Genomic DNA, 17,277 nt, shown 5'->3' on the forward strand with positions numbered 1-17,277 from the left:
ATGAAAAAGAACCAAAGAGAACAAGAATGAAAAGCATACCGAATTAAATCAGACAATGGATGGGTGTGAAAAGAAAATTAGTGAGGAAAAGTATACTAAAATAACTACCCAGAATAGAAAATATTGACTAAAAGCTTTAAAAAAAAGGAAAGAATGATTGAGAGACATGGAGAGGAGATATTGTAGGATTCCATTTAGATAAAGTTCAAAAAGAGGCAAAACCGATCCTGCAAGAGAAAAAAAAGACCTTGACTGGCTGTCATTCCGCCAGCCGAGCTCCCTGGCCTGCAGGGAAGACACTCAGCCTCCATAATAACCAGGCAAACATGAATGAAAATAGCAGGATACAGTTTATACCCATCAGATAGGCAATAATGGAGGTGTGGCAGTACTGAATGTTAGTAAGGATGTGGAGAAACTGCAACTATTATACAATGCTGGTAAGAATATACACTGGTACATCTATTTCCAAGAAAGTTTGGTACTATCAAGTATAATTAAAGGTACACGTACCCCATGACCTCACAGGAGAGGAATGGATGGAGGGAGGGTGATATAAGACATCTACTCTATTTGTAATATTTTAAGGTCTTTTAAATTTTAGTTTTTTTCAAGTAGACTCCACACCCAGCATGGAGCCTAACACAGGGCTTGAACTCACGACCCTGAGATCAAGACCTGAGCCGAGATCAAGAGTTGGATGCTTCACCAACTGAGCCACCCAGGGGCCCCTACTGAGATTTTGATTTTTAAAAAGTCATCCTAATCTTCAGTTGAACTCTTATTATATTCCCATAAGATTGAGAAAATTCTCAAAGAATACTCATTTTTCAAGATTTCACTTGGTAAGGATCATGTATACCATGTGCAAATTATTTCTGTGTCATTCTCTACACTGAAGAGATGGTTTTGGCTAATGAAACACTGGCCTAATAATATAGTAGACAAACACGCTTTAATAAGGACAAAAATTTCATCATGTCTGTGAGTGCTTCAGGTGACTGATGCTATTATTAGGCACCTAATCACTCAGATACTTTAAATTTTCATGGATAATGTCTTCTGATCTACTAGCAAAGTATAAATAGAAGCATACATCTTGGATGAAGTTTAGTCCCTGGCCACATAAGAAAGGATAAAGAAAGAAAAGAACATTTCACCGATCATTAATTTCTTTCTAAGACCCCTATTTCCCTATCTTAAAGTTTATAAGGAAGTGTGTCTTTTCATTTAACATCACACAGAATGAAAAGAAATATTTTCATTTAATATTTATTTATTTCAATATCTATCACTGCACCTGAGAAACACACTACACTTTTATTAAAATAATTATAACAATTATTCCATTTTTTAAAAATTGAAATATTATTTTGCTAATTGTTTTTCTTTTGTGAGATTTTAGCAGACAGCCCAGGAATAGAAAAAAACTATGGGGTAATCAGGAATTAAGTTCTAATGCTGAGCTATACTTGGGAAAAGGTATGATTAGGTATAAATGAATACATAAGGCCCGCAACTGTTTTTCTCTCTTTTAATGCTTTTTTTTTTTATGAACCCAATGTCCTTTGTTTACTACTCTACCACCACTAAAGATATCATTAGCATAGGTTGATGATTACTTAATCTATAACTTACCTTCAAAATAGAAAAAGAATGAAATACCGATAGATACACATGAAAGTGTATTTTATTCTTCTTATATTCATACTCCTTATATACATACTCCAATGTATATGGAGGTATACATTTACCTCCATGTATAATGATATACATGGAGGTGAACTTGTTATTTTGTAAAATTAAATAATATGTCTTTTTAATAATAATGACATTAAGATCTGACTCAGCTTATTAATCCTGAGGAGATCAGGTATGAATCCATCACATAAATACTGATAGACCATGGTCATAGATACTATTACTTTGAACTGACAGATTCTCAAGTATTAACTGCTGCAAGGTCCTTACCAGGCCTACGCTAATCCCTACCAGAAGAGCTTTCACTTGTCTGCACCTGCAATGATGACACAGAAGGTGATGTAACTGGCCCTTCTGTGCATTGAATATGAAATTATTATATTCTGGTCAAATATATTCACTAACTCGAAGACAAAGAACTCAAATTTCTAGAATTCTGAGGGTACTTGTGGTTTTGTTTTTGAATAAATTGTCTTTCATAGTATTACTTATATGCCTGGTACTATTTTTAGAACTTTACATATATTAACGCAGAAACCTTAAATTTCTTGTGCCAAGGGTCTATGGAAAACGTAATAATTTTAAAGTCTTGATGGACATAAATAATACTTCAAGATGTAACAACAAAAGTAACGTGATATGAAAATACCTGTGAGTTCTATTGGTGACAATCACAGTTGCTGCAAATACTCTTAGAATGGTCACGTGTTTCCTAACTGATGAAAATGCTAAATCCCAGTTACAGATTAGCAAAAATTAAAGATGTTACATTTTTCCCATCCAAGTTCCAAACGCTCTGACTTCTGTCCATTTAACCTTAGTAGTTAAGAGTCCCTTTATTTTCAATTCATTTAACCCAAAGACAATTACAGATGAGGACTCTGAGGTACGGTGAGTTTCATACTGCACTACCACAAAATAAGTGAATTAAGTAAGCATGCACCCCCAGTCCCTTAAGTACTGGGACCCTCACCTTGATGGGGGGTTTCCGAGTGATGTGGGAGACAAGGAAGTTCATGGCAATGTCCTCACAGTTGATGTATTCATCCACCATATCTCGGATGGCCTGGGGCATCACGTAAGAATACAGGTAGGCATAATACTGTCAGGGTTAGAAAAAGAATCACATAATCTGTTAAGAGTCCACAGTTCTCTGGCTCTCAGCCAAAATATACATGGATCCAGGGGCTGTTGGGAAGTGTAGGGTGGGGAGAAGGTTGGATGTGATGATCAGTCATGGAATCACCACTCCATGTAGGGAGTTGGGGCCAGGGATGCTAAACATCCTACAAGGCAGATATCTGTAATAAAGAATGATCCCATCCAAACTGCCATTATCACCCCCCTTTTTAAGTCCTTGGTTCCTCGGTGACTTTATAACAATATGAAGATTCATCAAAGTAGGTCAGACGGTGGTTTAGATGATCAGCACCCTATGTGTGACAATGGCAATAAGGGGTAAGTGAGGGGAAAACCTGGCGATAGAGCCATAAGACATCCAATCCCTCAGTTCCTCCACTTAAGGATTCTAGAATCGATCACTTCTGAACTCTTGCCCCTGGCTACTCCCTACTCCAAGTTATAAACATCTCTTGCCTGGATTATTCATACAGTCTCCTAAACAGTTTCTCTGCTCCCATATTTTCTTTCCTCCAATCCATTCTATGCACACCAGAGTGATCATGTTCAAATGTAAGCTCAACTGAACATGTCACTCCAAACCCCTCAATGGCTTTTCATCTCGCTTAGAGTAAAGGCCTATGTTCTTAAAATGTCCTAAAGGCCCACAAAATGGTGTGCTAAAGCTGGCTCACACCTGCTAATGAATGTCAATTGCAAAATTTTCAGGAATTTTGTGAGGCCATTTAGAATTTTGTGAGATTATTATGAAAAATAGCCATTATTCAAAAATATAATTACATAAACTTAAAATTAAATAAGCTATATTAAAAACCAATAAAAACCTAAAGCACATCACTTCTTAATTAGCTTCATTTCACTATTGTTTATTACATTTTACTATTGTCTTAATTTATGTCTATCATATCTATATGGTGAAAATATTATAGAACTGTGCCCATCCCTTCCCATCTCCAAATTCAGTGACTCATGTCCATAACTTGAAATGAGCCATGCTAAAAATATTTATACCACAGAAATGGACAAATGCCATAAACACAGCACATATTAACTATGATATGTTGCAATGTTGCGGCTGCTGAATGAATAGGTGAGATGCCCAATAAAACTGATTTATATGTTAGAATTAAAACTGATTTAAATAGTTAGAATCTATGTAATGAAATAATGATCATAAAATTTTTGTACTACCCACTGGTTTGCTGATTATCTTGTGGCAAAGTACTTAAAAAATGGTGAACTTAAAAGGTGAATTACAGGGATGCCTGGGTGGCTCAGTGAGTTAAAGCCTCTGCCTTCAGCTCGGGTCATGATCCCATGGTCCTGGGATCAAGTCCCACATCGGGCTCTCTTCTCAGTGGGGATCCTGCTTTACTCCGCTCTCTCTCTCTGCCTGCCTCTCTGCCTACTTGTGAGCTCTGTCAAATAAATAAATAAATAAATAAGGTGAATTACACATATTTCTTTTATAAAAAGACAGATGATTGAAATTTGTTGACACTTTAAATGTCCAGTGGCTGTCATGAGTATGCTAATGAGAATATATTTACTGAACACAATTTATATCCTCAACAAGAACTGCCTTTCTAGAAAAATAGAGAAAGCATTATGAAAACAAATGTTTAGAAGTATTTCCACCATTATGAGATTGTGACTAATGCCATAAATCAATAAATACTTTGATATCTGTATATTTTAAAATATATAAAAACTTTGTAACCTATTTAAAAATATTTTATCTTTTTAACTTTTATTTTTATTGATTTTTTTAAAGATTTTCTTTATTTATGACAGAGAGAGATAGCAAGAAAGGGAACACAAGCACACAGGAGCTGGAGAGGGAAAAGCAGGCTCCCCTTTCAGCAGGAAGACTGACATGGGGCTTGATTCCAGGATGGTGAGATCATGACCCGAGCCAAAGGCAGACACTTAACAACTGAGCTACTCAGGCACCCCTGTTTAAAAATATTTTAAATGAAGTTTCAATGGCTTTAGAACCTACTGTAAGAAAAAGTAACACTTTCTCATTAGTTTACTAAAAAATAAAAAATAAAAAAAATAAATCAAATGGCATTACAGAAGATGAAAATTCTAGACCAATTTGAACACAATTTAGTGGATGAGTATCGTGACTTAATAAGCACAACAATATGATATTTCTTACAGGGACAATAACTAAAACATAGTATCAAAAACATGTTTAATTTAGAAATAGAGCTCTGATTTGCCATAACACAGTGTCAAATCAAGATTTTAAAAAATAATACACTGAATCTAATATAACACTGGAATAATCTAATATAACTAATTGGAATTAAAACAAAGAGTAGTGGCACAGTTGGTTAAGCATCCAACTCTTGGTTTTGGCTCAGGTCATGACTTCAGGGTTGAAAGATTGAGCCCCATGTCAGGATCCATGCTGGGTGACAGCCTGCTGGGATTCTCTCTCTCCCCCACCCTCTGTTCCTCCCTGCTGCACACACACACACTCTCTCTAATAAATAAGTAAATCTTAAAAAAAAAAACAACCTTAAAATAAATGAAGCACATTCAATCATATTGCTCTCACTAAAATTTAAGAATTCACTGAGAATATTATTTTGAAACTTTATTTCATTTTATCTCAACATTATAAAAATTTCTGTAAGTACAGCAGTACATATATAAATTTAATGTATAAATAAATATACACATCTGTGTGGTACAGGTTTAAAATTTTTAATTGATCAGTATTTATAATTTAAAAACTTCATCTTTCAGAATTAGGGATGACCAACTTCACTGTTTTCAAGGACCAAACAAGTAAGGTAAATAAATGACTTTTTTTTTTTAAGATCTTATTCATTCATTTGAGAGCGAGCAAGCGTGAACAGTGGGGGAGAAGTAGAGGGGATGGGAAAGGAAAGGGAAAGAATCCCAAGCAGACTCCCTGCCAAGCGCAGAGCGCGCAACAGGGCTCAACCCCATGACCCTGAACCAAGACCAAGAGTCAAATGCTCAACCAACTAAGCCACCCAGGTGCCCCAGTAAGTGCCATTTTAAAGAAACTGATGAAAGAAAAACAAAGAATCATGGGGCAAATAAACACATACATGTCCATCTACAGGGAACAGTAGCTATGTAGCTCCAGCCAATTCGTGCCTAACAAGAACAATGCCCAATGTCACCTGATCTTCATGGTTACTGAGGTCCAGATCTTTCTGTAAAATTCTCTGGTACTGAAAAAGCCTGGCAGCATATGGGATAGTACTGGGGGACTAAAAAAACATTTCTGTAAACCACAGGCTTGAGGGCTACTACTTTATAACCCTTGCTCTAGATTTCAAATAGAAAATAAAAACTATAAGGCATATTAAGTAAATGATTCATTACTTGAAAATAAAGGGATCTTGCTCTGTAACTTTTAAAGAGCAATCAGAATTTGAGAAGAGGCAGATTTCTCAGAAGACAAGTAAATTCTCAAGGTATGAAGAGACAATGCTGAAATTAGTGGCTCTTTCTCAGATGACCAGTGTGAAAATAAAGGACTCCTAGTTTGGTATGGTTTCTCAGTCAGAAACTTCCTAATCCTACTGGCATCCCCATCCCAACCAAAACCCACCTGTGTTTGGAAAATAAGCACAAGGGTAAGGTTCAAGAATGGGAAAAGCATATCAGCTTCACACATTAAGTTGTAAAAAAGAAAAAAAAAAAGCTAACAATGTAATGATTTCTTAGGCTGGTTCAAAATGTCCCTAGCAAGATGACTTTCAAGATTCTGTTTGAGGTGGGTCACAAGATCCCACCATCTGAAATATGAAATATATGAGGGACAAAGCCTGGGGAGTGTTGGGATGTCAGTTTGAAGTACCAGAGGGACATACAGGGGAGTGGTGCCCTGAAAACAATTAGGTATATGAGTATAGGCTTCAGGGAACAGCCAAGGTTGGAATACAGGCACAGAAAATGACCAGCCTGTCAGTATTCAGCCCCAAGACCTTGAGATATGAGAGAATGTCTAGGGAAGACCAAAGTAAGAAGACCACTAGATATAGAAGCTAGAAGACTAAGATACTTCAACATTTATGGGGAAAACAGTATGGTAGATGGGTCTTCCATGAGGGCAATGAACTTGCCCAGAATGAGAGAGGGCATTGCAGATCAAGAGAATGGGCCATGTGCCATGTTTTCAATGACCAGGAAGAAATGGCTAGGAGGTGCTAGATGGCAGCAACAAGACAGACACTGTGAGCCTCAAATGAAATTTTATATGATAGCTGAGAATCGTCTGGAAGTGTCATCAGTAAGCAATAATGGTTCTTTATATCTTCCCTGCTCCAAAGTACATATCTGGTGAAATGAGTACACTCAATCACTGTCCCTGGAAGAAATACAGGAACAAGGTAAAGGGGAAGCGCTGTCCTCAGAGAAAAGTCAGGTTTTAATCAGGTCAAGAGATAGAGGAGACAACCTGTGAAGTGGGGTGTGCAGGCACCTTGACCTCAGAAGAGGGATTCTTCGGAGCCCAGAAGTAGTACTTGGGAGAGAAGGTATACAGCAACACTATCTAAGATATGTGAGTTGCATCTGCCACTTCTCTAGTGGCCACATTAAAAAAAAAGATTTTCTTAATTCATTTGTGAAACAGACACAGAGAGCACAAGCAAGGGAGAGGGATAAGCAGACCTCCCACAGAGCACAGAGCCTGACACAGGGCTTGATCCCAGGACCCTGAAATCATGACCTGAGCCAAAGTTAGACGCTTAACTGACTGAGCCACCCAGGCATCCCTAGAGGCCACATTCTTAAAAAGAGAAACAATAAAATTAATTAGAATACATTTTATTTAACCCAGTGTAACCAAAATAATTGCATTTTAACACATCAAAATCTGGTGTGCACTTTAAACTTACAGCTCATCTCAATACTGGCCAGCTGGATTTCAAGTGCTCAATAGCCATGTGTGGCCAGCGGCTACTTTACAGGACAGAAAAGGTACAGATGAAAGATAAGTCAGGAGCCAAAAGAACTTAGCAATAACAATACAGGAGAGAAGTAATGACTAGAGGGGTTTGCATTTAGATATCCAATAAAAATTGGGATGTGTGCCATGGTGAAAGCTCTAAGGAATAAACAAAACTTGCATAACTGTAACAGAGGCTCGTGGTGAAGCCTGAGATAGTAGTGGGTTAACCCGAGTGAGAAGAGAACCAGCCTTCTGCTGGGCAGGCCATGTCTGGGATGGCAATGGCAAAACAACAGTATTTTAGCTCAAAGCTCTCAATTTTACAGAAGGAGAGCCTATGCCCAGAAAGAACAAACTAATTTTCCTAATAGCCTACATACAATTGTGTAGGGAGCCTTCTCACCCTGACTTTTTATTCCGGAGTTGTTCTAAGCATCTTGAACACAGTCTTTAAAAACAGAAATAACTGGGGCGCCTGGGTGGCTCAGTGGGTTGGGCCGCTGCCTTCAGCTCAGGTCATGATCTCAGGGTCCTGGGATCGAGCCCCGCATCAGGCTCTCTGCTTGGCGGGGAGCCTGCTTCCTCCTCTCTCTCTGCCTGCCTCTCTGCCTGCCTCTCTGCCTGCTTGTGATCTCTCTGTCAAATAAATAAATAAAATCTTTAAAAAATAAAAATAAAAATAAAAAAATAAAAAAAATAAAAACAGAAATAACTTACATCTAGCATGCAAGGGACATATAAGAAACATAAGAAGGCCTAACTTTAGGTCAGCATTTCATTACCACACAAAGGCTCAACTCTTAACCAACCTCACACCAATCTTACCAAGCTTTTTCTTACCTTATGAAAGAAGGCAGCACCTGTCAGCACCATGGACAGCTCACAGGAGTAGTTGGAGTTATAGAGCCAGGACTGATGAGGAATGTCCCATGCATGGTAACGGCCAGGGAAACCCACAATGCGATCCCGTGCTTCTCTCCACACCCTCAGAAAACACAAGTATATGCACATACCTCAGTACAAAGCTCTAAGATTATCAGAAACATTTAAAATTATTGCTCTATCTTGCAGACTCTGGCCCTTGGGCTATTCTTTTTTCCTCTTAAAAATTTTTAAACGGGGGCGCCTGGGTGGCTCATTGGGTTAAAGCCTCTGCCTTCGGCTCAGGTCATGATCCCAGGGTCCTGGGATCAAGCCCCACATTAGGCTCTCTGCTCAGCGGGGTGCCTGCTTCCCCCTCTCTCTCTGCCTGCCTCTCTGCCTACCTGTGATCTCTGTCCGTCAAATGAATAAACAAAATCTTTTAAAAAATTTTTTAAACAAAATTAATCACAGGCTAAACAGGATAAGAACAAGCAAACAGTGCTACATGTAGCTTCTTTAATAAGCACCCACTTATTGCTCTTCTAACTTCTGCAGCCAGGACTTCTCTACCCTTTACAGAAAGAACAAGCTGGAATAACATGCTAAGGAGGTAACTGAAGTTCAGAGTCTCCAAAATGGGGTATGTACATCATCAAAAGAAGTGATCTATAGGACCATACAATTGAAAGACTCATAAATGCAAGAAATAATAAACTGAGGGGTGCCTGGGTGACTCAATCAGTTAAGCATCTGCCTTCGGCTCAGGTCATGATCTCAGGGTCCTGGGTTCAAGCCCCACCCATTTTGGGATCCCTGCTCAAAGGCAAGACTGCTTGTCCCTCTCCTTCTGCCCCTCCTCCAGCTCGTGCATGCATGCACTCTGTCTCAAATAAATAAATAAAATCTTTAAAAAATAATAAACTGAAGATTCAGTATATTTCCAGGATAAACTTTTATATTAATCCCCAAATTTATTGATAAGGTAGAACAAATAAAACTAGTTCCCCAATTTCACAGGCTAAAATCAGAAAGCTGTAAGTACTTATGCACTACAAAACCCTACAGCCCTGTAGAAGGGCTTCAGGAGTCCTATAAACAATGAACCACTACATTCCCACTCCACCTCACTCCCAAACAAAATATAAACTGCTTGAAAAACTCTCTCATCACTTACATGGAACTTCAATTCCTAAAAAACGAAAGCGTTTATTCCAAAGAGTTCCCCTCCTATTAGGTTTGAAAGCAATTAATCTAGTAGGATAGATGAGAAACCACGACTTCTATCACAATTTAACAGTCTTCTAGATGGGCCTTCTGCCATCTCCTACCCAAGTCCTACCTCAGTCCTAATTTATTTCCTAAGAACAACTCCAAATTACTAACCTAAAAAGCTTTAAGATGTTTTCATTATATATTTGAATGTAAGAACTGCCAATAAATACCACTGAGATATCTAAATGTTATCATCAATATTCCTAAAAATACTGATGTCTTCAAATGCTTATTGCTCTTACTAGTACTACTAGGCTAGCAGAATAGGAAACTGAATATTTCAGTCATCTGACTTGGTTGATTTAAATAAATATAATGTAATAAATTCTTAATAAAGCAGAATCTATTGGGCTACACACATGATATCAAAAGATACCATCTAATTTGTTAAGGGCTGTCAACCATGATACAGTCAACTGGGTGTTAATTATTTATTAAATAATAAGGGGGAAAACCAATATGGAAGGAATTGTAGAAGATAAACACAGGGAACAGCTTAATTAAATTCCTGGGACAACACATCAGTAGTTTTAGATAGTATGGTCTCAGTGGATATTTGAAAGTTAGGCATTTTTTTTTTTTAAGATTTTATTTATTTATTTGACAGATCACAAGTAGGCAGAGAGGCAGGCAGAGAGAAAGGAAGGGAAGCAGGCTCCCCGCTGAGCAGAGAGCCGGATGTGAGGCTCGATCCCAGGACCCTGGGATCATGACCTGAGCCGAAGGCAGCGGCTTTAACCCACTGAGCCACCCAGGCGCCCCTGAAAGTTAGGCATTTTAAAAGATTGACAATTAGGGACATCTGAGTGGCTCAGATGGTTAAGCATCTGACTCTTGATTTTGGCTCAGGCCATCATCTCACCAGGGTTGTAAGATCTAAATGAATCCAGCTTCACACTAAGCAGGAGTTTGCCTCTCTTTCTCTCCCTCTGCTCCTCCCCCACTCGCGTGCCTGGGTTTCAAAATAAATAAATCTTTAAAAAAAAAAAATATCAAAAATAAACAATGCTACCAATTTACACAAAATTGTTGCACATAATCAGTTCCTTAACATTATACTCAAACTTGCACTGCAACAAATATTTTTAACGTATGTGCTATATTATAGATCAGGCTTTGGTATACTTTACCTTTAATGAATTGTTCTTTAAATGTGTTAATGTTCTAGTTACCAAGACACTATATACTTTTGTTAAATATTTATTTATTCGCTTTAGAGAGAGAGTACAGGGAGAGGCAGAGGGACAGGGAGAGAAAAAACTCCAGCAGACTCCTGGCTCACAACTAACCTATGGCTCAATCCCAGGACCCTGAGATCATGACCGGAGGGGAAATCAAGAGTCCAGCGCTCAACCAACTGCACCACCCAGGGCCCCCCGCAACATACTATAACGTGAAAAAAGTTTCAAAGGTAATTTATAGCTCAAACTTCAAAATAAAAAATTCGCTAGATAAATGAAAACTCAAAAAAAAAACTAAGGAAAATCTTAGAAATAATGAAATCAAGACAGAATTCCACTGAAGAATCTGAATCATGAGTAATAGTCTTCTATTTACATTTCAAACTTAAATACTATCATCTTGGAAATAAGTGCACCAATTCAACCTTTTTGTGGTATGAAGTTTGACACATCATTTACCACACATCATTTCCAAATTAGTACAGTCAGTTCAATAAAAACAAAAAACTGTTAACAGTTAAAACACTACATATTTTTTTTAAATTTATTTATTTGACAGAGCGAGAGAGAGAGAGATCACAAGTAGGCAGAGAGGCAGGCAGAGAGAGGAGGAAGCAGGCTCACTGCCGAGCAGAGAGCCCGATGCGGGGCCCGATCCCAGGACCCTGAGATCATGACCTGAGCCGAAGGCAGAGGCTTAACCCACTGAGCCACCCAGGTGCCCCTAAACACTACATATTTTAAATAAAGACATATTTTTAAGCAAGTATGCAAAATCTAAATAATTTTTAATGAGTTACCTGAATGAAGCAGAAGATGTTACTGTTAACTTTTTAAGATTTTATTTATCTATTTGCCAGAGAAAGAGAGAGAGAGAGAGCACACAAGCAGGCAGAGGCAGAGAGAGAAGCAGGCTACCCGCTAAGCAAGGAGCCTGATGCGGAACTTGATCCCAGGACCCTGGGATCATGACCAGAGCCGAAGGCAGATGCTTAACTGAATGAGTCACCCACGCATCCCTACTGATAATTTTTTTTTTTTTTAAGATTTTATTTATTTCGTTGAGAGAGAAAGCACAAGCAGGGTGAGGGGCAGATGGAGCAGCAGATTCCCCAGTGAGCAGGAAGCCCGATGTGGGGCTTGATCCCAGGACTCCGGGATCATAATCTGAACTGAAGGCAGACGCTTAACTGACTGACTGATCCACCCAGGGACCCCTTGCAATTAATTTTTTTAAAAGATTAATTTGAGAGAGCAAGTGAGCATGGGAACGGAGATGGGGAGGAACAGAAGGAGAGGGACAAACAGACTCCCAGCTGAGCACAGAGCCTGCCTGATGCAGGTCTCTATCCCACCACCCTGAGATCATGACCTAAGCCAAAATCAAGAGTTGGATGCTTAGGGGCGCCTGGGTGGCTCAGTGGGTTAAAGCCTCTGCCTTCAGCTCAGGTCATGATCTCAGGGTCCTGGGATCGAGCCCCACGTCGGGCTCTCTACTCTGCGGGGAGCCTGCTTCCTCCTCTCTCTCTGCCTGCTTCTCTGCCTACTTGTGATCTCTGTCAAATAAATAAATAAATTCTTTAAAAAAAAAAAAAAGAGTTGGATGCTTAACTGACTGAGCCACCCATGTGCCCCATTACTGTTAATTTTTAAATGAAAGCTGATTTTATGATCTTTGAAACTTAGGCATAACAGTTTTGAATAAAGATCAGTAAATATTTATTACAGTATATTAAAGTATATTTACATTTAATGTAAATGTAATAATAAGGTACATAAAGGTAAAGTACTACATTTAATGTATATTTAGTACCTTAAAGTCCATATTAAACTAATATGGACTTTATTATACAAAGACACATTCTTAATCTTGTTGGTTACACTTCCATGTTTTTCCTTTTTGTTCATTAAGAATCAATTTGAAATGCCGTAAGAAAATAAATTGTAAAATTAACTAATAATCCAAAAACGTGTTAAAAAAAAAGTAAGGTGAGATTTTGCTTCCTACTTAAGAAACAAGAATTTCTTTTCCAAATCCCATTGTTTCTTATATTATGATAGTATATAAGCCTTTTCCTCCTCTCCAAAACAAAATACTGAGGCAAATCATGGCAAAGGAAAAGGTTTTGGTTAGTTCCCTTTGGAAAAGAAAACCCATAAAGCAGAGCCATGAAATACAGAGAAAAAGATCAACGTCCTGCTCCAAAACAAGAGACACCGGGGCCTAGGAGGAGAAACCTACCTCCAGAATCCCATACCTTCTCTTAAGCTTGTGTAGTCTTTTCTTTCTTTCTTTTTCCCAATAAAGTTTACTGAGGTATAAATCATATACCATAAAATTTACTCATGTAAAAGTGTTTGACTTTGGGTTTTAGTATATTCACAAAGCTGTGCAACCATCACCACTATCTAATTTGAGATTGTTTTCATCACTCCAAAAACAAACCCCATACCCATAAGCAGTCGCTCCCCATCTCCCTCTGTCCCCAGCCGTGGCAACCACTCATCTACTATCTGACTCCACTGACTGGCCTACTGTGGACATTTCACATAAACTAAGTCAGAGAGCAGGTGGCCTTTCATACCTGGCTTCTGTCACTTAGCCTGGTTTCAAGATTCATATGGTAGCTCCTATCAGTACTTCACTCCTTTCTATTGCTAAATAGTATTCCGCTGTATGGATATATCACTTTTTTTTTTAATCCATTCATTCGCTGATGGATGTCTGGGTTGTTTACACTTCTTTTATTTTTTTTTAACAACTAATTTTTGTGTATGTGGCAAAATACATGCAACATACATTTACCATTTTAATCATGTTTATGAGCACAGTTCAATGGCATTAAATACATTCACACTGTACAACCATCACCTCCATCCATCTCCAGAAGTTTTTCATCTTCTCAACCTGAAACTCTTAAACTATTAAACACTTAACTCCGCATTCCTGCCTTCCTCTAGCACCCTGGCAACCACCTTTCGACTGTCACTGTGGATCTGACATATAAATAGAATCGTATGATCTTTACCCTTCTGTGTTGCTTATACTTGTTCACTATTATAAATAATACTACTATGAACATTCATGTACTGCTTCTGTATGGGCATACGTTTTCAATTCTCTTGGATCCCCGTTGTTTTACCTGTCCATTAAGAACCTATCTGCCTTTTTCTTTGCTATGTAAGTTGAAATTAGCCAAACCCCTATTATCCTTTGCCTGAGGAGGTAGTTTTTGTTATACCTGCTTCTTCCCTTTTGAACCTAGGTCTGTTCCACTCCCATTCAGATGAAATAAGCAAACTGGAAAGAAAAGAAAAAGCTTTTAGGGGCGATTGGGTGGTCCCAGGGTTCTGGGATACAGCCCCACATCAGGCTCTCTGCTCAGAGGGAAGACTGCTTCTCCCTCTCACGCTCCCCCTGCTTGTGTTCCCTCTCTTGTCTCTCTCTCTGTCAAATAAATAAATAAAATCTTTAAAAAGAGAGAAAGAAAAAGCTTTTAGATCAAAGGATGTGCAAATAAATGAGTCAAGGTGATGAAAGATTGGGTGGTACCATCAGAAATAATTCTCCAGTTCCATACCGGAGGCTAAACCACAAATTTCCAATGATTGGTAAGAAATTCTTACAACTCAATAATAAAAAGACAAATAATCCAAATAACAATGGGCAAAGGATCGGAAAAGACACTTCTTCAAAGAAGATACACAAATGGTTACCGCACATGAAAAGCTATTCCACATCATTAGTCATTAGAGAAATGCAAATCAAAACTATACTGAAATACCACTTCACACACAGTAGGATGGCTATAAACAAAAAACAAAAAATAGCAAATACTGTCAAGGACATGGAAAAATTGGAACCCTTATACACTGATGATGGCAATACAATGGTGCAGCCTCTGTGGAAACCAATACAGTAGTTCCTCAAAATGTCAAAGAGTGATCCCACCCAACATATATATCCGAGAGAAAAGAAACATGAACACAAACACTCGCACATGAATTTTCATAACAGCATTATTCAATAACCAAGAAGTAGAAATAACCCAAATATTCATCAACAGATAAATCGACCAGCAAAATGTGTGTATCTATACAAAATAAGTATCAACATGTGCTATGAGATGAATGAACCTTTTAAACACTAGGTTAAGTAAAAGGCACAGGTTACACATCAGCACACATTATATGGTACCGTTAACAGTCAAAGTGTCCACAAAAAGCAATTTATGGAGGCACAGGTAGATTAATGGTTGCCTAGGGCTTACAGCAGTTGGAGGGAAGTGGGAAGTGATGAGTTATCGGTACACAGGATTTCTTTTGGCCGTAATGAAGATTTCTAAAAAGATCAAGGTGACAGTTGCATAATGCTGTAAGTACACTAAAAACCACTGAATGAGACATAAATGAGTGAATTGTATGACATATGAATTATATTTAATAAATGTTACCCAAAACGAAATTGTGAGGAAATGATCCCAAACCTGGATGTCACAGTAAATGTCAAACTGCTTTAAAATTAAGTCTCTAAGGCCTACCCTCAATTTTTGTACTTACCTCACTGTGGACAGATGATAAACTGTCCATGGCCTGCATTCTAGTCCATGATACACTTTGAACAGTCCTGATCTACTCCGTTCTCTAACCTGTAATGCTCCCTCAACTGGGATATATAAGCCCCAGTAAGAACTACTAAGAGTCAAGAAAACAAAATAGTTAAGTCAGTGGGTACTACAAGTTCCGGAGTCAGACAAACTTACACTTGAATTTCAGCTCTGCCACTTACTGTCTAGAGTCATGGTTTGGTTCTCCTGGATCTCAATTGACTCCTATTTAAATGGAGATGAGTACAACTTGTATCACCAAGTTTTGGGGGTGTTAATGAGATAAATCGTAGAGTGCTCAGCCAGTCTCTGGCACACAGCCTGGGCTCACCAGTATCAGGCACTGTCATTATCAGAACCACCTCCACCATCTCCTCCCCCTCTTTTCCTCTGGATCTTTACATCTAACCCCATCCTTCCCTATGTCTTTTAAGCCCCAGGACTCTGGCACTGTTGCATTGCCCTAACACACAGCAACATGTTGCTTCTGCCTGACTGGGAGCTATTCCCCATTCCTGTAAACACAAAAAGCTCCCATTTCTTTCAGGAAACTACCCTTTGCTTCCACTCAGTCCATGTGGTTTGTGGTTGGAAGATGATGTACGTGCAGCTCCAGGGCCAGGCAGATAAGCCTGGTCTAGCCAATCACAGAAGCCATCTCCCTGGCCTCAGAGGAAGAGCCTTTGCGAAATCAAAGGCAACAAAGAGGAAAGCAGAACCTCGAGATGAAGAGAAATGGAGTTCTCCAACATCACCTATGACCTAAAATCCAGCTATGTCCTAAGTCAGCCATTACTACCTCTGAGGATTTCTGTTACTGACAGCCAAGAAATTCATTTTGCTGCCTAATCCAAGTTTGAGTTGCTTTTCTGTCACTTGCAAACAAGTGTCTCCTGATTGAAAATCAGCTGCTCACCGAAACCCAAACATGATTTCATCATGGCGGAGGTGAGCATCATCATCAATAGAGAGGATGGCCTCTGTCTCAATTTCATTCCAGGGCAAGAATCGATTGTTCAAACTGTTCTTCTCAGTACGGACCACCTGTAAGGAGGAAGTAAAAACACTAATGGTCAGTGCTGCATTACAGAATACGAAACCCAAACTGCCTTTAGGTCAAAGGTAAATTTACTAAATAATCTTGCCTGGTTGCCTACTGCTTGTAAACCCTAGCATATGCCTTTCAGGAATAGAAACTGCCTTATAACTCAGCAAATGTGTAAGGATTTCACATTGTAGCTTTATTCATTTGCTAACTAGTTTTCTTGTGAAAGCAGTTAAAGCTGAGGATTATTTTACATAAGCAATAAACACAGTCTAGGGAAATAAAAAATAACTTTCCCAAGAGAACACAAGGTGGCAGAGTAGAACTGAGATTATAATTCCCAGCTCTGAAATCCCCAGGCCTGCTCATGAATTTTAAAACCCAATTCAGAAATCACCTCAGTCTGTGTCATTTCTGATGCCTAATTTTAAGGTCTTTTATCTGGTATTTTAGGAAAAAAAAAAAAGGAGAGCCCACCCAGTAGAGGTTAATTACCTAACCCTTTGCAACTTGCAATTTCCA

General features: G+C 38.6%; 1 protein-coding gene across 1 annotated transcript in view; it reads right to left on the minus strand.

The window, feature by feature from the left end:
• EXTL3 (exostosin like glycosyltransferase 3) overlaps positions 1-17,277 on the minus strand; it is a 90,358-nt gene that overhangs the window by 4,543 nt on the left and 68,538 nt on the right. Inside the window, exons 4-6 of the mRNA XM_047717490.1 lie at positions 16,627-16,754; positions 8,627-8,771; positions 2,675-2,803 (exon numbers count right to left, since the gene is read on the minus strand). Coding sequence (XP_047573446.1) covers positions 2,675-2,803; positions 8,627-8,771; positions 16,627-16,754 — 402 coding nt within the window. The remainder of the gene's footprint in view (positions 1-2,674; positions 2,804-8,626; positions 8,772-16,626; positions 16,755-17,277) is intronic.

This window comes from Lutra lutra, chromosome 2 (genome assembly GCF_902655055.1).
Source record: "Lutra lutra chromosome 2, mLutLut1.2, whole genome shotgun sequence".
NCBI lineage: Eukaryota > Metazoa > Chordata > Mammalia > Carnivora > Mustelidae > Lutra > Lutra lutra.